At 38.7% G+C, this 24,450-nt stretch overlaps 1 protein-coding gene across 3 annotated transcripts in view; it reads left to right on the top strand.

Annotated features, from left to right (window-relative positions):
• Positions 1–24,450, top strand: part of MACROD2 (mono-ADP ribosylhydrolase 2) — a 2,100,238-nt gene that overhangs the window by 1,907,563 nt on the left and 168,225 nt on the right. For all 3 annotated transcript variants that reach the window (XM_021921837.2, XM_003905088.5, XM_009216566.4), the window contains exon 9: positions 9,169–9,250. In XM_021921837.2, the coding sequence (XP_021777529.2) occupies positions 9,169–9,250 (82 nt within the window). The remainder of the gene's footprint in view (positions 1–9,168; positions 9,251–24,450) is intronic.

Genomic DNA, 24,450 nt, shown 5'->3' with positions numbered 1-24,450 from the left:
CCAGCCAGAAGGACAGCATGAGATTCTGTCTCTAAAATAATAATAATAGTAGTAATAATAAAATGATTTTCACTATAAGAGACAGAAAAAGTGTCCCCGATATTCTCATCTGGCTGCACCTCGTCTTAACCTGGCTTACAAGGTCAGGGTGGAAATAAAGGACTGACCAAGTGAACACTGATTTTATCTTCATGCCAGCACCAGGGTAGGTGTTTTCGGTACCTTATGAATAATAACTATGCAAGCAAGCAACTGATGTTTATGGAGCATTTACTCTATGTCAGGCCCTTTGCTGAGGACTTTATGTAGAATTTCTATGTGGTCATTATAATCAACGGTGGCAGGCAGGATTCTAAGATGATCTCCTAGATTCCGAACTCATGGTGTACACAGACCTCCCAATTTTCCAAACCATAATACTGCTAAGGGATTTTGAAGACCTAACTAAGGTCTCAAATCTTAAAATAGGGAGATTATCCAGGTGGGCCTAACTTCATCACATGAGTTCTTTAAATTTGGAGCAAATACGGAGGAAGTCAGAGAGTCAACATTGAGAAGGAGTTGACATGCCTTTGCTGGCTTGAGGATGGAGGCAGAAACATGGCAAGGAATTCAGGAGGCCTCTAGGAGCTGAGAGTGACCTCCAGCTGTCAACCAGAAAGGAAATGAAGACCCCCATCCTGCAACAGCAAGGAACTGAATTCTACCACCAACAAAAAGGAGCTTAGAAGTGGATTTCTCTCCTGAGCTTCCAGACAAGGGCTCAATTCAGCTGACACCTTGATTTTAGCCTGTAACACCCTGAATAGACAGAACCCAGTCATGCAATGTCAGACTTTAGACTTACAGAACTGTGAGCTAATTAGTAGGTGTGTTTTAAGGCACTAACCCCCACAGGTCAATGTCTCCATTTTAGAGAGGAGCAGACTGAGACTTACAAAACTTAAGTAACTTGTTCAAGGTCACTGGTAAATGGTAAAGTCAAGTAGGGACACAGGCAGCTGGTTACATGGAGGGATCTGGGTGTGGGAGGCTGAAGTTCAAAACAGCCTCCAAGATGCCAATATGACCGCCCCTAGGTGTGCACACCTTGTTCAGTTTTCTCCCCTTCAGGGTGTGTAGAGCTTTCAAATATGATGGGATAGTCACTCTGTTGATTAGGAAAAGAGATTTCCACAGAGGGAATAAAGGTATTGAATCAGTCTGGCTAGTTACAAACAGGAGGACTTGACCTAATTAGGTGGGCTCTTAGAAGGAACGTAGAGGTGGGAGGTGGAGAAAGTGATAGAGGCACACTCTTGCTGGCCTGGAAGAAAGAGAGCGCTCATGTCCTGAACTGCTTTGGGGATCATATGGCAAGGAAATGCAGGTGGCCTCTAGAAGATAAAAGCCATCCGTGGTCAACACCTAGCAAGAAAATGGCGACCTCAGTCCTGCAACTGCAAGGGATCAAATTCTGTCAAAAGCTCAAATGCGCTTGGAAGAAGATTCCAAGCCTTTGACTGCAGCTTTTGAGACTCAAAGCAGAGGACCCAATTAGGTTGGACCTGGACTTTCAGCCAACTGTGAAACTGTGAGATAATAAAGTGTTGTTTTTTTAAGCCATTAAATCTGTGGCAATTTGTCATGTAGCAGCAGAAAACTGACATGCTGGGAAAAGAGCAGATTGTTCTCTTTTGCTTCACTTGGTGAGAGAGGAGGGACTAGGACCCAGACACCCCAACTTCCTGTTCTTAATTAATCCGTAGTGACCGCTTCCCTTTGCTGCTCTGTGTATCCTTGAGTTACTCTGAGTACTGAGGAAACTTCACTTATCCTGGTCCTCCCCCCTCTCAAAACCTGTCTTTCTACAAATTTGATACTTAAGCCTTGACATTTAATTCACTTATTAGCAGCAGCCACTAATTTATGAAATCATCCCATATCCAACTCTGCACTGGTGAGATTGTTGATTTCTCTTTTATGAAGGCTGGGACTTCAGCCCAGCTGTCCCTCAGGCTATATTTACCCAGGATAGCCCTCCATCAGTCCTCAGTTAAAGCAGCACTTGCATCACACCAGATCTCTAAATGGTGGTTGTTGGGGAAGCAAATTACATTCATCAGAATCCATTCATTCTCCCCATATCACTGAACACAGGATAATCTTGGCTGTGTCAGCTGCCCTATGACTGGTAGCTGCGAAAAATGGAGGTTGGCTGCAGATACTCCAAACCTGCTTCGCTGTGTCACCCTCTTCAGGGGCAGTGGATATGATGCTGGAAAAGATTAATGGAACATATGTCATCACATTTATGGGGTAGGAAACCCCCAACTGTGGATTAATAGATATCTTGGTGAAAGATATACATCTTTACTCCTTTATGCCTCGATGGGTGAGCTACAGTTGGCTTCAGTGAAAATACATAGAGAGATTACCTTTAGGAGGTCAGCTTGTAAAGGACTTTTTTCGACCCTGAAGTCAACAAAAATAGATTTTTGATTGTTGACCAAGACAGCTGTAACATAGGACTTTCAACCTTTAAAAAATTTCTTATTGAAGTATAACATAGAGAAAAGAACACAGTTCCTGAGTGCATAGCTTGATGAATTTTCACTAACTGAACACATCCAGGGGGCCAGCATCCAGATCAAAAAACCAGGATCCCAGGCATTTCCCTAGGTCTCTTTGCACCAACCCTCCACCCCAGGGTAATTGTTACATTAACTTCTAACTCCATCGATGATTTTGCCTATTTCTATAAGGTTTTTGGACTTGATAAAAATGGAATCATCCAGTGTGTCCTCTTTTTTTTTCTGGGTTCTCTTATACAACATTATGCTTGTGAGATTTGCTTATATTATTTTGTATAGTTATACATTTTTTGTTCTCATTGGTTTTTCATATTCCATTAGATGAGTAGATCATAATTTATTTATCCATTCTATCACTTATGGACATTTAAGTAGCTTCCAATTTGGAGATATTGCAAATAGTGCTGCTATGAACATTCTGGTGTGTGTCTTTTGGTGAATATATTTGTAGGTTCTACTAGGTATCTATGTAGGAGTGAAATTGCTAGGTTATAAGACATGTACATATTCAGCTAATGTAGTATGTGCTGCCAAATACTTTTCCAAAGAGGTTTCCAGTTTTTATTCTCAAAAGCAGTCTATGAAAGTTCCTGTCTGTCTATATCTTTGCCAACACTTGATACTGTCTTTTCATTTTAAAAAGCTGTTAGTTTCTAATACATCCTCGTTTAGAGGGCATCATTGTTGCTACCGTGAAACTATTAAGCTCTCTATATGAAAACTGGGCTGAAGAGCCATTGTAGTCAACATAGTATCATTGGATAAGATGACAGTGGGTGACAATAATGCCTCATGCCCTTTATATAGTGCTTTTCTTTTTCTTTTTTGGATAGTGCTTTGCAAAACCATCCAGGTTTCTCTGTATTTCTGTTCTCAGCTCTTCTGGCAAACTTAAAGGAAAGTCCTCCGAAATATCTTATTTTTTTTTTTGGTTCTAGAACTAAGTAACCCTTACAACTATCTGCCACATACCTACATTTTAGTCAAATCTGTTTGTCTAACATATACTCTGTGGATATTTACAGAGCTCCTATTATGTGTCAGATCCTATACTGTGCACTGGTGATGCAAAGATGAGTTCCACCTGATTCTTCATGAGGTTCCAGTTTAAGACACAAAGTGAACTGTCAAGTTGTTCTAAAAAATATTAATATTGTTTTTTGTATTATTTTCGATTACATTTTAGACTAGGGAATCATCTGAGTTTATTGACAACGTGTTCATAAAAGAGTAAGTTATTGGCCGGGCATGGTGGCTCACGCCTGTAATCCCAGCACTTTGGGAGGCCGAGGCGGGCGGATCACGAGGTCAGGAGTTCGAGACCAGCCTGATCAACATAGTGAAACCCCGTCTCTACTAAAAATACAAAAATTAGCCAGGTGTGGTGGTGTGTGCCTGTAACCCTAGCTACTCAGGAGGCTGAGGCAGGAGAATGACTTGCACCCGGGAAGTGGAGGTTGCAGTGAGCTGAGATTGTGCCACTGCAATCCAGCTTAGGCGACAGAGTGAGACTCCATCTCAAAAAAAAAAAAAAAAAAAAAAGAGTAAGTTATTTTAAATATACAAAGTTGCTTTAATTACAAGAGGGGATGGAAACTTTAGGAAGTTAACCAAGAAGATGGGCCAGGACCAACAAAAGTCCATTGAAAAAGAAGTAATTGGAATTTGAGAAGCCTTGACAGGTTGCACACTTCTAACAAGGAACATTGTTATTCTTTGTACTTCATTGCTCTTCTCTACATAATATTCACTGAAATGATATTGAAGATTACGTCAGTTGGAGTTAAGTCAGAGAAGCAGAATCCTTGAATGATATGGGGTAATGGATTTATTGCCAGGATTAGACCTTGTACAGTTGTGGGAGAAACTGGGAAAGCAACATTCCACAAGGGGATGATTGACTGAATAGAAAAGCTTCTAACCGGGGCCCATGGAATGGAGCTAGTGAAGATGTCTATGCAAGTCCCTTGCCTCTCCATCCGAACAGGGCCAGAAGTATGCCAGCAGGGCAGATGATAAAGAGGAAGTTGTCAATAGGAAAGCTGCATGCAAAGCAGGAGAGAACAAAGACAAATGAAAGTCACAAGGGAAAACTGGAATCCACAGAGATGCACAGGCCAGTGTATCTGTCTCTCACTGATTGGAACCTCAAAGCTGCGATGTCCTGCCGAAGGAGCCAGTGCTCTCGCTGCAGAACTTCATGTGTGCCCAGCCCGGCTCCAAGAACGTGTGGCAGAAGAACCATCAAGAACTGGAGAAGCTGTGGGGCCAGCTGCTACTCCACACCCATGTGATAAGCAACGGCGTGCGTGACCTGCCCAAGCCCTGCACCACCTTCCTCACATAAAGTCTCTGACTGCACTTCCGCCCTGTGAATCTCAAGGACATTTCTCTGTGGCCAGCCCTAATCCAGAACCATTCAGAGAAATATAACTTAAGCTTAACTAACTTTTGACATAGACTGTAACAGACGCATAGAAAGCAAAAACAACAACAACAACAACAAAAAACTATAGAGATGAGATAATTCCATCTTTTCTTTAGAAAGATGTAAAAACCAGGGTGAGGAGAGATAATGGCTTGTCTGATGTAACAGAGCTAGTGACAGGCCTAGAAACTCAATTCTGTGTGTGTCTCTCTAGGTGATATCACAGAAGAAACAAACAAACAAACTCTGGATGTGAGATTCATACACTATCTTCCTATAGTCCAAGCCACTCAGGAGGTTTGCTTAAGCCTAGAAATTTGAGTCCATCCTGGCAACATAGCAAGACTCCATCTCTAATGTATTTAAAAATTTAAAAATAAATCCTAAAAGCGAAGACACCTGAGTTTTTGCCTTAATTGATTGCTTCGGCCTTGGGGAAAAAAAATCACTCGATTTCCGGACTCATGTTTTCTATAAGTGAATGGCATATAGGCTAGGCGCAACAAATTGGAAGTGATCACTTAATATCTGATGAATAAATGAACGAACACAATCTCTCAAGAACCACTATTTCACACAATTATTTTACTGCCTAACATTTTAAAAAATGAAACCATGAGGCCAGGCTCAGTGGCTCACGCCTGTAATCCCAGCACTTTGGGAGGCCAAGGTGGGAGGATCACGAGGTCAGGAGATCAAGACCATCCTGGCTAACACAGTGAAACCCGTCTCTACTAAAAATCAAAAACATTAGCCGAGTGTGGTGGTGGGTACCTGTAGTCCCAGCTACTCAGGAGGCTGAAGCAGGAGAATGGCGTGAACCCAGGAGGCAGAGCTTGCAATGAGCCGAGATCGTGCCACTGCACTTCAGCCTGGGTGACATAGAGAGACTCCATCTCAAAAAAAAAAAAAAAAGAGAAAAAAAATGAAATCATGCTCCTGGACCTCAATAGCAAGGCATTCTTGTAGGTTCTCATGAAATTTATCTGGGGCTAGTATGGGGCATCTGGGCCCTTTTTCCTTTGCGCAAGTCAGATTTCCAGTCTCTCAGCCATGTAACAATTAGACTTTCTCCTCATCCCACTGTGACTCCTTTTTTATGTATTCAGTCTGGGCTTTTCAGTAGGAGTCAAGTACTACATAGCTGGAAAAACAAGAGATTCTGGAAAAGCAGTTACAGGGAGAAGCTAAAAGAATATCAGATTTCTAGTTATGTATTTTGATGGTTAGCTCATGAATTTGAAATCAGCGTTTAGCAGGAATGACCTATCTCTGCTGATGTGACTTTAGCTGGGATGGCTCAAAGGCCTGGAGTTGAAATAATCTAAAGTCTACCTACTTTCAGTGAGGATAGTTGGATCCATATAGTGTCTCTGCTTCCTCATGGCATGGTTGTTGGGTACAAGAGCAAGCCTCCCAAGAAGACCAGGCACAAACTGTATCACCTTTTATCACATGGATTGCAAAGTTATATAGCATCATTTCTACCATAGTCATAGGCCTCTCAGATTCAAGAGGTAGAACAGTTGACCCTTGAACAATGTGAGGGTAAGTGGTGACTATCCCCAATGCAGTCAAAAATCCATGTATAACTTTTGACTCCCCAGTACTTAACTGCTAATAGCCTACTATTGACTAGAAGCCTTACAGATAACATAGAAGATTGATTAACACATATTTTGTATGTTACATGTATTATATGCTGTATTCTTACAATAAAGTAAGCTAGAGAAAGAAAATGTTACTAAGAAAACCATAAGGAAGAGAAAATATATTTACTGTTCATGAGATGGAAGTGGATCATCATAAAGGTCTTCATCTTTATTGTCTTCACATTGAGTGGGCTGAGGAGGAGGAGGAAGGGGGGTAGGTATATTTTCTCAGGGGTGGTAGAGGTGGAGGAAGCGGAAGAGGAAGCAGAAGAGGCAGGCATGCTCTGCTTAACTTTTACTGAAAAAAATCCACCTATAAGTAGACCTGTGCAGCTCAAAGCTGTGTTGCTCAAGGAATAACTGTGGATCCCATTTCCCAATGAAGGGAGTATCATTATTACATTGTGAGAAGAACTGTGGGATGGAAAGCGCATTGCATGCCATCTTGGAAGACACAGTGTGCCACAAGCACTGATAGTATGCATGGTGTGTTCATAAACACAGAGCTTGTCAACTAAATGAGCTCTTGTTCAACAATAACCCCAGAGAATATGTTTGTGCACACTTATATAAATACATACACATATACATACATAATAAGTACTTAGTGAATAAGGCTAATTCTTGGATTCACCTTGCTTCCAAGACATTTTCCGTGCTATGCCTAAGGGTAAGGGCAGAGAATTGGGCCACACAATTAATTTAAACTAAAAGTGTTTCATTGTCACCGTCCCCCCTACCTTTTTTTTTTCTGGGAAAATAAATTAGGCTGCTGAGTTTTGGACCTAAATCATTTCCATGGTAACAGAGCCTAATATGCTAAAAGGCAGATTATAGTTCCCTCTAATATTTGAAATATCTGTATATGGTCTGCATGGCCGAAGCAGGCAGATCACGAGGTCAGGAGATTGAGACCATCCTGGCTAACACGGTGAAACTCTGTCTCTACTAAAAATACAAAAAATTAGCTGAGTGTGGTGGCACGCACCTGTAGTCCCAGCTACTCGGGAGACTGAGGCAAGAGAATCACCTGAACCTGGGAGGCGGAAGTGGCAGTGAGCTGAGATCGCGCCACTGCACTCCAACCTGGGTGACAGAGCAAGACTCCATCTCAAACAAACAAACAAACAAAAGTACACTTAGCAGAGAATAACATTGTCATTTACCCACACACACAAACACACACACTCATACACACACACTCATACACACACATATATTTATACACACTCACGCAAGAAACATGAGTGTTAAACAAATTTCATAATTTATATTAAATGATTTAAAGTATGGGGGAAATGTGTAGGAATGACACCGTTCAGCCTGGTCTTCTCGGATCTGCATTAAGTCAAATTTTCTTGTTTTGATTTTTGATCGATTGGTTGACTTTAGAAATATTCTGATCATGTAAAGCCTGGGGGAAAAAAGTCAACAATCGCAGATACAGAAGTGAGAATAATTACGATCTCCTTTTCTACTGGGAACTGTCTTACTAGTGAGATCTGTATCACGTAGGCTAGGAGAGCAGGGAGGTTAGGTGGGTGACTTCCATTGGGGTTCTCTCTTGTCCTGCCACGTACACACCCACTTCCATTTCCTACTGCCATGAGAAACACCTCATTTGATGTTCTATGCAACTTGCCAGTGAGTGATTTTCAATTTTTTTTTATGTTGTTAAAACAAAATAACTACAGGGGTATTTATTTCTAGGACATAAAATTAAGTCACTGATTTAATCAGATATATGTGAGCTATTATGTATATTCCATGTCTCTTCTCCGTTTACTATATTGCTCTCTGAATGTTTCCAAGAAACTCTTTACACACAGAAGTTCTCTCAAAACAAAAAAGGGACTATGCATACATTTTACTTTTGAGGTGGCATTTACTTATTCAATAATAGCTACACAATTAAATGTTATGTTGACCTTGTGTCACTGTCAACTAGTTACTTTTTGTTTCTGTTGCATTTCCAAGTGTGTTAAACTAAAAGCAAGTGGCTTCATGCCAATTAAGCTACATGGAAGCTTTTTAGGCCTTGTTCAAATACTAACAGGTTTGATAAATATATTTGTCTAGGAAGAGTAGGACAAAGAGCTCTTTGTTTACTGACATACTTTATTGTCATTCTGCTGTATACCTCTCGTGTGGCTGTTTTATAGGACATAAAGTCTAGGTATCCTGTCGGAATCTCAGATCTTATTTATAGCTTGCTGCAAAGTGGCTTATTGTCATTTATTATTTCTTATTTGATTTATATAGCATCTTTCCACCAAAGAGCCCATAGGTTTATTTATATACAGAGTACACACACACACACACACACACACACACACACACACAGTCACATCCTTATACACATCCTTGAACTTCACTCAATGCTATGATGTAGATAGCAGTATAGAACCAAAAATCTGTATGAGGCCTTTCCATTTGTTTTTGTTCTAAGACGACGTTCTGCGAGGACAGTTGCCATTTTTTGTTTTCACTTTGAGTGTTTATCTTTTGCCTCTAGGTGGATCGGATCATTTTCTGTGTCTTCTTAGAAGTTGACTTCAAAATCTACAAAAAGAAAATGAGTGAATTTTTCTCTGTAGGTGAGTAAAGCTACTTCTTGTTTCCTTTCAAATTGAGGATTGAAGAAGTGAGCCATCACTTCTATTCCTATTGTTTTTCATCTTCAGGACTGTTACATACCGTCACCCCTGCCAACTTGTATCATAGTTTTTAAGAACTGAACAAGGTGACAGAAAATCTAGGCTGTGGAACTCTTACCCCCAGAGGTTACTGTGTTGTCTTGGGGAAATCAGTTCATCTCTTGGGTCTCGGTGCTTCACATCAAAACTGAGGGGCTAATTATTAATAAATGATTTCTAAAGATGCTTCCCCTGGCCCTAAATTACATGATCTGTGATTCCTTCTCCAACTTGTAAGTTTGCCGGGCCCCATGCCTGCATCGACCCTGTTAAATACCATTGTTGGAAATTGTAAGCCCATTTATATTCATAGTCAGAATTCAAACTGTTCCTGCATTCCATCCCTATTCCTTCCCCAGTTTCTCACTCCAAATTTCAATGCCTATAGCAGCACTTCTAGGGCAGTCTGAGAATAGCAGTCATTCACACTTCTTTTTAGAAAATAGGATAAACCTCGGGGTTATTAGAGAACCTTGAGTAATGTATTTACATCGATTGAATGTGCCATTAGTTGGATTTGGGTAATTTGACTATTTTCCTCCACTCTTCCTCTTCTAGCCCATTAAGGCTGAGGCTTGTTTAATGCCTTGTTATTTTTATGGTGCCATTAAAGTCACAGTGTCCAAAGTGCTTTCCTTAGCCATGGCAAGAATTGCTTCCAGGAAATTTCAAGCTACAGTGAGCATTGTTGGTACTTGCCTTTCAGTGAGCTTTCTTTTGAGGTTTCCATCTCCATCTGAAGTAGTTTGTCATATCACAGGTGACTCTGGCAGGTGGAAAGGAGTGAATAAAGAGTGCTGATGCACATTCATCCTCTTAAGCCATCTATCAGAGCCAAACAGTAAACAGGATGCCTTGCCTGTAGATCAGAGTAGGATGCGTTCTATCCAGAACAGCTGTAGAAAACCAAAAAACCAATAGAGATGGTCAGCTCTCTGCTAATGCCCTAAGTGGACTAAGTTCTTCTAAGTAATTTGAAGTTCTTCTCCCTAATTTTATAATTGAAAGGTGAATCTGCTAAGTGCATTTAATTTAAGGCTTTTACTAAAGTATTTCTCAAACTGAAACATAATGTAAATTCCTCAGATTCCCATGTGATAAAGAACTGGACTGTAGTTATAATCTTTTTCTCCTCCTCTTCTTTCTCTTCCTCCTCCTCCCCCTTCTCCTTCTTTCCCCTTTCTTCATTTTTTTCAAGCATCTCAGTGTTCTTCAGAGTGGACGCACTTAACAGCTATTTGATAAGTAGTTGTTGAGACGAGTTGAATTAAATAAATTTTTCTTGCTGTAATCTGATGACTTTTTGTTTCAATGTCCTTGTTCCATTTTTCCTTTTGTTTTGCTTTATAACAATATTGAGCTGATTGGTGCCTGTGTTTTTAAGTATTATTAAAAGTAAATGTTAATTATATTTTTAAATGTGACTTCCTATGATGTATGAAGCAAATATTCTCATGTCTTGTCAGTATTACATCATAATTGATAAGATTTTATAAATTTTAGACTCCTTGAGATATTCGGAAATAATGACATCATATTCGTTCTCATGTCTTCTAAAAAATGTCTGCAGGAAGCCATACTAACATAAGATAAAAAATAATTGCATAATTATGATCTATTGATATTGAAACAAATGTGTCTATCAGCAGGTATTTCCAATGATGCAGAGTCAAAAAGCACACTGCAAATTTAAAAGAAAATGAGACAGTTTTAGGAGTGTAATATATTAATAATTATACAAACAAATTATTGTTTGAAAAACTGCTACTTTAAATAAATTTTAAAATGCATTGCAGTGCATGAGCAAGTGAAATAATGAAATCATCCTCAATCTCACATCAATGCTTTGAAACACACAGTGCTCAGGAAATTATTGTCAGTCCATATTTACAATAGTAAGTACATTTTAAACTAAATGTAAAAATCCTCAAAAATTGTGGAGTATTTCTGCAATGTTGAAGCATTAGGTATTTGAAAATTCTAAATATGCAACATGAAATAAGGGTGATGTATAATGGAATGTGACTACTAATGTAGATAATATACTTCACCTGTCATTAATTTGAACTTGTGTTTAATTCATAACTATATGATCTTTAAATATAATAATGGTTAATAATAATCATAATTAATATATTAAATAATAACAATAATAATGGTTACTAATAATGCAAACATTTTTTAATTGCTTTCGATTAGACGGCCACAGCGTTCCTTTCTTTACATGGGTAAATCATTAATCTTCATGATCACTCTAAGAAAGGAGGCACTGTATTAACCCTGTGCTGTGGTTCCATTGTTAGGGTTTTTTCTAATTTGGTCTTATGGTTTCTCTCTCTTGAGAATGGCCATAAGCCAGGATAGCCACTCTCCAGGAGAGCTTTGAAAAGGGTTGGGGGAAAAGTTAGGATATGTGTGTCAGGGGAGACACAGTGAGGAAGTAGAACTAAAATGCCCAAAACAGAAGGCATTTATTACTCACAGGTAGACAGGTGAGGGATGCCCACAGGAGACCAACAGGAAGCCTGGAGGTGGCAGGGAGCCCAGCCAGCAAGGGGGGAGCAAGAGAGAGCGAGCACCTGGGGACTGTCTTTATTAGGTCCGTATGTACCACCCCTTAGGCTTTCCCATGGGGATTGTGGATTGGCTAGTTTAAAGAAAACACTCAGGAAGCAGGAACTTACTTTGATGATTCTGACACTATTAGATTTTTACCATGATCAGCAGTTGTGGAGTGTATTGGGTTTGGGGTCAGCTGGACGAGGAACAAGTGGAACATATCACAAACAATCACACAGGGAGGGAAGTTTTAGTAGGCCAAAGGTGACAGGATACAACTGGCTTTCAAACAACTTCTGTTAGGCCTAAGCATGGATGCTGGCCAGGCGCACAGTGACTCATACCTGTAGAAGGAGGATTGCTTGAATCCAGGAATTTGAGGCTAGCCTGGGCGACATAGTAAGAACTTGTCTCTACAAAAAAATAAAAATACAAATTAGCTGGGATTGGTGGTGCATGCCTGTAGTCCCAGCTACTCAGGAGGCTGAGGTGGGAGAATCACTTGAGCTCAGGGGTTTGAGGCACAGTTGGCTATGACTGCACTGCTGAACTCCAGCCTGGGTGACAAAGCAAGACCCCATCTATAAAAAATATAAATAAAGAAGTAAATAAATAAATAGGTAAATAAATATTGTAGAGATTTTAAAACCAAAAGGAAAAAAAGAAAAAAAAAATGGATGCCAAGGCAGCAACCATATTGAACAAATTTATGATACCCTATGTTTTAGGCATGAAAAACGAGGATTCAGCTAGGAAGCAACAGAGCTGTATTTTAAAATTGAGAATGGCATCTGTCATTGCCAAAGTGATAATAGGTTCGTTTTCTCAGAGCATCTTTAGAGAAGGCTGAGATCAACTTCCAGGCTGTATTTGGAGTATTGGGAAAGTCCCATTTCATCGGCTGCCCATCATTTTTCAGAGGGGCCACACTTCTCTTTCTTCTAGTACCTATAAATACCTTCATGGAAACTTTTCTAATGTGAGTTAAATTAGTACTTTTATCATTCATCTCGAAATTGAATTCTATTCACATCATAGAAGTACCGTGGTGCTGTTACCTGCCGATGAGCAGTTAAGCGGGGAAGGAGAAGCCCAAAGGCCTTTATAGCACATCTACAGGAGAAGATGGAAAATTGCTTATATTAGTTTGCCAGGTCTCCAAAAACAAAGTACCATGGAGCGGGTGACCTAAACTACAGAAATACATTTTCTGATTATTCTGAAGGCTAGAAGTTCAAGGCCAAGTGGAGGCAAGATTAATTTCTTCTGAGGCCTCGCTCCTTGGCTTGTAGATGGCTGTCTTCTCACTGTACTTTCAAGTGACCTTCCCTCTGAGTCATTTGTGCTGTATCTTTCTCTTTGTATAAGGATGCCAGTCAAATGGGATTAGGACCTACTCTAATTACCTTATTTTAATTTAATTAGCTCTTAAAGGTCCTATCTCCAAATACAGTCATATTCTAAGATATGAGGGTTAGGCCTTCAACATAAAAATTCACAGGGCACAGTCCAGCGCATAATATTGCCCATTGTAGAAATACATTAAGAAACTCCAGGGAAAGAAACCAGCAACAAATTTTTTTCAACAGTTTTATATCTGGCTGTGGGGTAAAGCACATTTGACTTTTTCCTTCCAGAAGTATTATTTGAAAGTAGAGTGTGGCCGCTTTATGGAATTATCATACACTTTGGTTGCAAATAATTTATACTTACAGTGCACCATTACAAGGCCTACAGCAAATAATATTTGTGTGATTCAACTCAGAAATCTCTTTGTTCTTTACATAAAAAGGCTTGTATTTTTTCAGTGTGTAGAATTTATTGTGTGCAGTTTTCACTAGATGTAAAAAATTAAAAAAAGAAAAGAAAAGACAATTCCCGATCTAGAATGTGTAAGTCATTTTTTTTAACTAGAGTCTTAGTCCTACTAGAGAACTGAAAGATGTTAACTTTCCTCATAATAACAATAAAGAACATACGGTTTATAATGATATTAAAGAATCTTGTTTAAGCTTGAGACGTATCATGGTAAACCCTCTTCCCCTCCTCCCTTTAGGGAAAACTGACCTTTGTTTTCTGCACTGATTCTCAACTAGGAGCAATTTGGCCTTCCTGGGGACATTCTGAGGCATTTTTGTTTTTCACAACTGAAGGAGGGGAGAGGTTACTGTCCTTTAGTGATTAGAGGCCAGGGATGCTGCTAAGCATTCCACAATGCACAGTATAACACCCTCCACAACTCTCCAACAGATAATTATTCAGCATCAAATGGCGATAGTGCAGAGGTTGAGAGGCTCCGTCTACTAGTACTGTCTCTTACCACTCAGGCCATCGGGGCAGTCTTTGCCTTTGGATTGGGGTTATTTTACAGTGTTTTGACTGCTAATGCTTTACCCATAAGTAACTATCAAGCTGGATTTGGAACATGTACCCTCAGCCTGGCCTCTGGCTTCCTGGATTTATGACCCTCCTAGTCCAGACTTCTGGTTTTGTACCCTCTCCATTCACTCTGTACCCACTATATTTTGACCTTCGTTAGCCACATACACCTGCCACCTAGCCCCTACTCTCCAGGTCCTCCTGGCACCACCCCACTCCTGGTATCATTTATCTATTACTGCTCATGAATCTATAGAAATAACCTCAGAAAATATGATCATTACATAGGTTTTATATGTCTAATAGAAGTGTAGAACTAAAGGCTAGTATACAGAGCAGTGAGGAACAAATTCACTTATTATTTTCTTTATATACCTTAAGCAAGGTTCATTGCTTCTTTGGCTAATACTTTTCATTTTTTTATCATTAGTTTGGTGACCATTGGTTGATAAACTTTCCTTGTGAGCTCACAAAATATGTTTGAACTTTAGATACCTTCAATCCCTTATCATTATCTGCATAGTAACTGGTCACAGTGAAATCACCTATGACTGAAAAACCTACCAACTAATCTTTTTAAAATTTGTTTTTCAGAGTCAGGGTCATACTCTGTCATCTAGACTGGAGTGCAGTAGCACAATGGTACTGATCATAGCTCACTGCAGCCTCGAACTCCTGGGACTCAAGGAATCTTCCTGTTTCAACTTCCTGGGTGGCTGAGACTACAGGCACACCCCCACATGCCCAGCTAATTTTATTTGTTTATTTGTTCTTTAGAAACATGGTCTCACCATGTTGCCCAGGCTTGTCTTGAACTCCTGGGCTCAAGTAATTCTCCTGCCTCAGTTTCCCAAGTCTTTGGGATTATAGGTGTAAACCACCATGCCCAGCTCTAATCTCTTTAGTTTTTTTAACCATAAAAACAATTACATTTGTCAATTTTGTTTCCAGCTTTGAAATGTATATAACATATACACAATACCCATGTCAACTTTACTTAAATGTGATTAACATATATATATAGCAATGCCGGGAAAGCTAATAAGATAGGAAAATCAATTCCAGGATATGCATGTGCTCATCCCAAACCTAACACCTGTTTAGAAGAGGAAGATTGTATTTAAGATGAAAAATTCCATTTATGTCTATGAAAATAATTTTAAAACTATGTTTAAAAAATTAATAGATAAAAGGCTAAAATATTCCCAATGTTCTTGATACAAATAGTAAAATAATGAGCTATTTGGGGCCAGGCACAGTGGCTCACGCCTGTAATCCCAGCACTTTGGGAGGCTGAGGCGGGCAGATCACGAGGTCAGGAGATCCAGAGCAGCCTGGCTAACATGGTGAAACCCGTCTCAACTAAAGATACAAAAAATTAGCCGAGTGTGGTGGCGGGCGCCTGTAGTCCCAGCTACTTGGGAGGCTGAGGCAGGAGAATGATGTGAATGTGGGAGGTGGAGCTTGCAGTGAGCCAAGATCATGCCACTGCACTCCAGCCTGGGCAACAGAGGGAGACTCCGTCTCAAAACAAAACAAAACAAAACAGAACAAAACAAAAATGAGCTATTTGACCTATTAATATTTGGAGCATCTATCTGGTACCACATAAAATAATAAACCTTATAAAACTGCAAGAAGTTTGAATGCCTTAAAAATGAGCTTGCAAAATAGTAGACATATAACATGAATAACAAGTGTTTTATAGTTAGAACTAGGTAAACTGAATCCCTAGGAATTATAAGTTTATAAATTATAAACTTTACTGGAGATGTTTTTTGGTCTTAAATACAGATTTTCTTTTTGTGTTGTATATAACATAAAAGCATATGGATGGTAAAGTAAACCCCTAAGTCAAGTTTGAGAATTATATCTTGGGAACTTCTTGAATATTTAACATATTTCAATGTCTAGCTAAAGTGCATACATTTTATTTCTCAACTATTGGCAGACATGTTATTAATTCACTTCACTTGAGTATGTAAACACATTTAGGTTACATGCATTTTACCTTCTTAGATATAGATAGCACTGGGAAAGTCTAGCTTTGCATAATCATGATAAAGAAAATTCCAAACTCATATTTTGATAATAATTTTTAATATCTTAAAGGCATGCCTATAATTTTTAAACAAAACAAATCAAGAAACTTCTCAACCACATTTCACTTATTTTGACCTGCTTATAGTCTTCCAAACATGTAATAAATGTTATTGATATGAATATGTCTTTCATTTATTTTCCCAATCATGAATTTCTGCCATTTATTTCTGTCTAAATTATACACACTCCTGCAATGCAACTTTAGTTGGGTTTTATATTATTATTATTGTCTGACCTTTTTATCTTGGTCTCATCAATGAAAAAATAAGTTTGTGGAGAACAGATACTATTCCTAATATTCCATTGCCCTTTCAGAATCTGGAAAAATTCTAAATATATCGCAGGTGTTTATTAATGTAAATAAAAACGTACCATGAGACTAGACTGAAACTGCTATGGTTGGAATGTGTATCTCCTCCAAAACTCATGTTGAAATTTAATTGCCATTGTAACAGTTTTAAGAGGTAAGACCTTCAAGAGTGATAGGCCATGGTAGCTCTAGCCTCATGGGAGGGACTGGTGTCATTATAAAAGGGTGAGTTCAGCCTCTTGCCCTTTGCCTTCCACTTTGTGATGTCTTCCACCATGTGATGATGTAGCAGAAAGACCTTCACCAGATGCCAGCACTTTGATATTTGGCTCCTCGGTCTCCAAAAGTGTGAACCAATACATTTCTGTTCATTATATATTACCTAGTCTGGGGTAGTCTGTAGCAGCACAAAACAGATTAAGACAGAGAGAATATTTAACCATAGTTTCAGGTAAAAAGTCAGTCTTTCCTAGAAACTCTAAGTATTGTTAACACAGCTAGACAAGGGTATAGCACTGCTTTTTACGTATTTATCAAAATTTTCAAAACTTGGCCGGGCACAGTGGCTCACGCCTGTAATCCCAGCACTTTGGGATGCCGAGGTAGGCGGATCATAAGGTCAGGAGTTTGAGACCAGCCTGGCAATATGGTGAAACCCAGTCTCTACTAAAAATACAAAAATTGGCCAGGTGTGGTGGCGGGCGCCTGTAGTCCCAGCTACTTGGGATGCTGAGGCAGGAGAATTGCTTGAACCTGAGAGGTGGAGGTTGCAGTGAGTCAAGATCACACCATTGCACTCCAGTCTGGGTGACAGAACAAGACTCCATCTCAAAAATAAATAAATAAAAATAAAAAATTAACATTTAAAATTCTCAAAAATTAAAAATTACTTCTCCGATAAATGGGCACAATACTTTAAAATTTTACCCAGGCAGTATTTAAAATTTTTCCTGAATTTCACTTTTAAAAATCTTAGATCTTTAAAAGCAAACAAGAGAAAGTACTCACATTATGTATTCTGCATCCTCCCTTTACACTGATTTTATAAGTTTATCTCATCCATTATCATTCATTCTCTTTCTATCAATCAGTTGCCACATATTTATTATAAGCCTACTGTGTTCCCAAGGCTGCTACATTGAAGATATTATTCTTGTAATAGTCCTGAAGGGCACATGTCATGTAGAACAGTTGGAAAACAATATTAGCAAATAATCAAGTATAACACTGATATGGTCATAGCACCCAGGAATTCAGATGCAAATGTGTATGAGGACCAGATTGATTGGGACAGTTTTCGTGAAGAATGTGGCACTTCCAGTGATCTTTAAGGAATGAACAAGGGTAGAGAAGTTCACGTCTGGTGTTGGGTAAGCAACATAGAGGGAGAATGGCAGTTCAAATTGGAAAAATTGTGAAGTAAAGTACGATGCTTATGTCCAATTTGTGAAGCCCTGACTGAGAAATTTTGACACTCTTGCCAATGTATTATGTGATTGGGCCTAAGAGTAAGTCCTTGAATGTGAAATAGGATAGATTCCATATTTAAGAAGGATTGACTCAGTTTATGACTTAAGAGATTGTCCTTTCAACAACACCCATGCCATGGATTCATCGTCTCCTTTTATTGAGATAGTAGTGAACAAAGGCTAAAGAAAAGTCAGTAAATTGGCCAAAGTCACATAGTTGGGTATGTCTGAGCTCAAATCCTTTCCACTGTGTAATGCTTCTTCCCTTAGCAATCCTGAAAACATGGACAATTGTTTGAAGCTACTTGTCTGCTAAAAAAGCCACATATTATCCATTTGCATTAGTAGGACTAGAGCTCCTGAAAAGCTAGAGTTCCTCCAATCATATGGTATATCCACGTGTCCTCTTTCCTTCCTCTTCTCTTCTCCTCTCTGGTCATCAGTTTTCCAAGAATAATAATGAAGCACATGGTGTCATGAGCTGTGAAGGTCTTTTTTCCTCTTGCCATGTCAGAATAATGATTGGAAGATAGAAGCTTAAAGAGAGGGGTGGTGAATTTCTGAGAAAGGTAGCAATTGTCTAACAATGAGGTCAACAGAGACAAAAGCATCTATGGTAAAGGGGAGGAACTGCTAGATTAGTTATTGTAAGAAATGGTCTCTAATCTTGTCACAGCCACCATAACACTGTATGGCTTTGTACATGTTGTTTAACCTTTTTCTCCTTCAGTTTTGTCATGTGCAAACATACTAATGTACCAATTCCAAATATAAGGAATAGTAATATAAATGAAAATCCACTAGATATGTACACCAAGCATCATACATTTTTAAATATCCATGTTTATTTCTTGTTACAATTTTAAAAGTAAGTAGTTCAACTTTTGTGATCATCTTTGAAAAATATGTAAAACTTCTTATCACCAAAGTAAGACAGGTTTATAGTGAAAAACAGATAAGCAAAAAGAAAAAAATACAAACTATTTTCTGTCCTGTAATCTGGAGATGAATTACAAATTGTTGCTTATCCTTCTGATCTTTAGAAACGGAAAATGCAAATAGCGAGAAATTAGTCTTATAACTTACTGTATATCATTTAACATAAACATATTTTTCACGTCATTATGACTTCTTCCATAACTTAATTTTAATAGACCCAAAGTTTACTCAAAACCATACTATAGAACTTAGGAATTATTTCTGTAAATTATTTCTCTATTTGCTTATAAATAATAATTTTAAAAAATCATCTTTGTAGTTAAATATTGGCATCATTCTCTTTTTTTAAAATACTTTTCTAAAAGTGGGATCACTTTTTCAAAATATGTGCAAAACCAAGACACTTCTGCTAGGAATTGTCAAATTGTTCACTGTGTTTGCAGCACTACAGTTGAGTGTCATGTACTATATCCAACTTACAGGGATTACCATTCACAGGGACAGAAATATAAATGCCCGAGCCTAGCATTAAGCAACCTGAGTTTACATTCCCATGAGTGGTATATGAGAGTTTATTTTTTTCCTACCCTTCTCAGTGGGTTACATCATACTCTTTTGATGTTAGCACTTTTATACATGAAAAAAAGGTGATTAATGTGTAACAACATTCATTTATCTTATTACTAATATAGTTTAACATTTTTCCAGTTATTTATCTAAATTTCTTATACAAAATTGCTGATCTTAACCCTTGTACATTTTTATTTCATCTTTTTCTTATTGATTTATAAGAACTCTTTGTATATTAAGGTTACTAATCTTTCAAATGTATGTTGCAAGTGGTTTCCAAGTTTCTCATTTGTCTTTGTGATATTCTTTTATAACCAAAACAGTGAGAAAAGGTAGAAAGACAGGATTTTAAAATATATAAAAAAGAAAGAAGGAAGGAAGGAGAAAAGGGAAAATGAAAGGATGAAAAATCTGAAGGTTTAAAAATAGAAAGAAAAGAAGAAACCCTTTTTAATGAAAGAATGGGGTTAAACCAAAAACTCAAAAATGACCTTGATTTTAGGCCTATGGACTTCACCTCACAGAAAAACATTTTATTTCTAATTAGATTGTTTTTAGTTCTCCTCTTCAGACATTTATTTATTTATTTATTTATTACACTTTTAAGTTCTAGGGTACATGTGCACAATGTGCAGGTTTGTTACATAGGTATACATGTGCCATGTTGGCTTGCTGCACTCATCATTTACCTTAGGTATTTCTCCTAACGCTATCCCTCCCCTAGACCCCCACCCCCCAACAGGCCCTGGTGTGTGATGTTCCCCTCCCTGTGTCCATGTGTTCTCCTTGTTCAACTCCCACTTATGAGTGAGAACATGCGGTGTTTGATTTTCTGTCCTTGTGATATTTTGCTGAGAATGATGGTTTTCAGCTTCATCCATGTCACTGCAAAGGACATGAACTCATCCTTTTTTATGGCTGCATAGTATTCCATGGTGTATATGTGCCACATTTTCTTAATCCAGTCTGTCGTTGATGGACATTTGGGTTGGTTCCAAGTCTTTGCTATTGTGAATAGTGCTGCAATACACATACGTGTGCATATGTCTTTATAGTAGCATGATTTATAATTCTCTGGGTATATACCCAGTAACGGGATCGCTGGGTCAAATGGTATTTCTAGTTCTAGATCCTTGAGGAATCGCCACACTGCCTTCCACATTGGTTGAACTAATTTATACTCCCACCAACAGTGTAAAAGTGTTCCTGTTTCTCCACATCTTCTCCAGCATCTGTTGTTTCCTGACATTTTAATGATCGCCATTCTAACTGGCATGAGATGGTATCTCATTGTGGTTTTGATTTGCATTTCTCTGATGACCAGAGATGATGGGCATTTTTAAATATGTTTCAGACACTTTTTATACAAAGCAATCTGCTTCCTGATTTACCAAATGTAGCAGGCAGAAAAATGTCCCCCACAAAGATGTCTACAGTCTAAACCCCAGACCCTGTGAATATGTTAGGTGGCATTGCAAAGGGAAAAATAAGATTGCTGGTGGAGTTAGGGTTGCAGTTAGCAGACCACAAAATAGGAATGTTATTTTGGATTGATTATAAGATTGGGGTCAAAGTCATCATGAGAGTTCTTAAAATTGAAAGAGGAAAGCAGAAGAGGGAAGCCAGAAGGAGCTGTGACTATGGAAGAATGTTCAGAGAGATGCACCATTGCTGGCTTTGAAGATGGAGGAAGAGGGCCATGAGCTAAGGAACGTGGGCATCTCTAGAAGCTGGAAAAGCTAGGAAACAGATTCTTTCCTGGAACCCCCAGAGAGGAAAGCAGCCTAGATGATATGTTGATTTTAGTCTAGTTCAACCCATGTGGGACTTCCAACCTTCAGAATTGTAAGATAATAAGTTTGTGTTGTTAGTAGAAATATGTTACAAAGGTAATAGAAAACTAATATATGAATACCATCTATGAATAAGTAAAAGAAACACAAGAAAAACTTCTTACCCAGTCTGAATTGTACATTTTCCCCCAAATGATACATTCAATGTAGAGAACAACTAGAGTAAAAGAATTCAGTATTTTCTTTAATTATGAATGTTTACAAGTATATGGCACATTTGTGTACTTTTAATGTGCAGATCACATTGATGTTTAGAATTCTACAAGACATGCTCTCTATAAAGTAACATAAATGGGTTAACGGCCTTCTTAGGAAATAGGTGCTAACCATTTCCACTTGATGGGCCTCAAAAGCTACAAACACATTTTGTCTTCAATGAAAATCCAGTGAAGTGTTGCTGTAACCAAGCAACCTGAATGCAGGAACAAGCAGCCGGCATAGACAGAAAGCAATCTGTCCCTTCCAACGGAGGGGAGTGTGCAGTGAGTGTAGCAAATGCTGATAAACAGCAGAACAAATGAAGACCTGGGAACATGAGCCTTGACTAAGCAGAGTTTGATCTCATTAGGAAGTTCTGGTAAAACAGACACAACTAAATGCTAGTTGGAGAAGGGAGGGAGGATGTTGTAGTCATCTTTATAGAGATCCCTGCAGGGTGCTTTTGAAAGACCTGTCAAACATTCTGGGTAGACTGGTTTTGGTTCTTTAGTTGAAAACACTGAGGCAAATGCAGGGGGGAAAAAGTCTTTGAGGAATAATATATAAATAAAATAATTCTTAAGAAGGCACAGAAATAAGAATAAAGACAAAAATAAACAATGGGGAAACTAAAATTTCTATAAACTATATTCCACTTTATGTATGGACCTGACTTTTATTGTCAGCCATATGTCTTTCGAAGAGTTGTCTGTCTCCTTCACTTGCTGGTCATTCCATAATCCACAGCAATCATGTGACTATCTCTACCTTCCTACTGCAACCATCCTTGTTGAGGTTATTAGAACTTTTTTGATGGCTTGAGCCTGGGAACTGAAACCATTGCATATTTGATCACATGACTCCACATGACCCTTTAGAGCCCTTCTCGCCTTGGACTGGGCACTCTTTATCCTGGCGACTGCTCTGCCATCTTGTCTTCCTGACCGTCATCTGTGTCCGGCCCGGCCCTCTCTGGTATACTTGCTTGCACGTGTCCGTCTCCAGCTGGGAGTCTCTCAGGTGTCTTCAATTGAACACATCCAAAATTATATTCAGAATCTGTTTCTCCACTCCTCAATCCTCCTCTTCCTAAATCCCATATCTCAATGACTGATGCTATCATGTGCCCAGTTGGGCAAGCCAGAAGCAGCACCACCCGGCAGTTTTCTAACCAGTGCCTTTTATTTATTGTTTGATTTATAAAGTAATTAGATTTGAGTGCTCATTTTGGCCAAGGATCAGTTGAAGGAAAAAAAAATTTCCTTTTTTTTAAAAATTTCTCCTGGCTTTATCAATCACCTTCAGAAAGCAGATTTAGCAATTTGTTAGATTCAGTGAGTCCAAGTATTCAACTTAATGGCAGGAGTCCTACTCAGGGAGGACTCTCCCTTATCAGTCATTCTTTGCCTGAAGTTTCTGCTTTGTCAAATCCTACAAGAAGCCATGAGGATAATGACCTCTTCCCTACTACATGGAAGCCCAAAACAAAGCTTTATTTTTGCTAATAATATTTCTTTTCTCTGCAAATCCAAATTGTTCCTAGAAGCTTTTGGTAATGAAATATTAAAAAGATGAAGAGTGCACAAGAAGCCTGTGGTAAGAAATTAAGCTCTAAGGGAGAGAACTTAGAAGCATGTGAAATAAAACCACAGCAGGATTATCGTAATTGTTCTCCTTGACAGACCTGCCCATATGTATGAATGTTCCTGAAAATTTGACAAGGGAATTTTATGATCTATTTCAGGTGTCTGTCCATTTTTTTCCCTTGGGAATGGAGAGGATGCCTTAATAGCTCATAAGGGTAACATTCCCCTTCATAACACCCTCCTTTTCTCATGCCACGCGCAGACCTCCTTGAGTCTAGTCCCCATTCTTGCTCACGTCTCCTAGTCAATCTAGGAATCCTGGCCATGGACCATGATAATCTTGCCACTCAGCTGCATAGTAGCTGAGTGACTTCAAGCACATAAGAAAGCATACAATATCTTATGAAAAGCATAACTGTTCCTCAAACCCAGCAACCATGTGGCTTGGGCACCTCTTACCACATTAGTGTTAGTGAGACATCACAAGTTAGTTCAGTTGAAATATCAAAAAAAAAAAAAAAATGGACACCTACTTTTTTGAAAGATTCTTCTTCAACTCACCAATACTGGTGCTTTGGATGAGTGGCTCTCAAACTTCAATGTGCATGAGTATCACCAGGAGGGTCCTTTCCCCGGAGCTTTGGATGCAGTAGATCTTGAGTGGGACCTGAGAATTTGCATTTCTAACAAGTGTCCAGATGATAGTGGTGCTGCTGGTCCAGAGAGTACACTTTGACAACTACCTTAAATAACGTTCTATGGCGTTTTCTTTGTTTGTTTTTGTTTATTTCACTTCCCCAAAAGACTGTATTAATTACGGTGACTCTAGGTAATGGAGTAAGACAAACCTGAAGTCATTCCAAAACCCATAGTATACTTCATTTTCCAAAGAAGTGTGGACTATTTGCTGTTGGGAAATGACAGTTACCTGCTTGGAAGACAGGTATAATGATTAAGACAAAAATCATTCACATTAACTCTGTCTCCAATAAAAGAAAGTGAAATCAGTGTTATAGAGCTCAAAGTAGGTTAGACATTTCCTTATGAAGGGGATTCTGAAGTATATAAAGCTAGTTTTTACCCAAAACTGGTTATTCATGAGAAACTAGTTGGTTTTCACATATATATTGTGATC

The sequence above is a fragment of the Papio anubis genome, chromosome 16 (assembly GCF_008728515.1).
Source record: "Papio anubis isolate 15944 chromosome 16, Panubis1.0, whole genome shotgun sequence".
NCBI classification, from domain to species: domain Eukaryota; kingdom Metazoa; phylum Chordata; class Mammalia; order Primates; family Cercopithecidae; genus Papio; species Papio anubis.
Note: the sequence above shows the minus strand (reverse complement) of the source record. Positions and strands in the feature narration are given on the sequence as shown.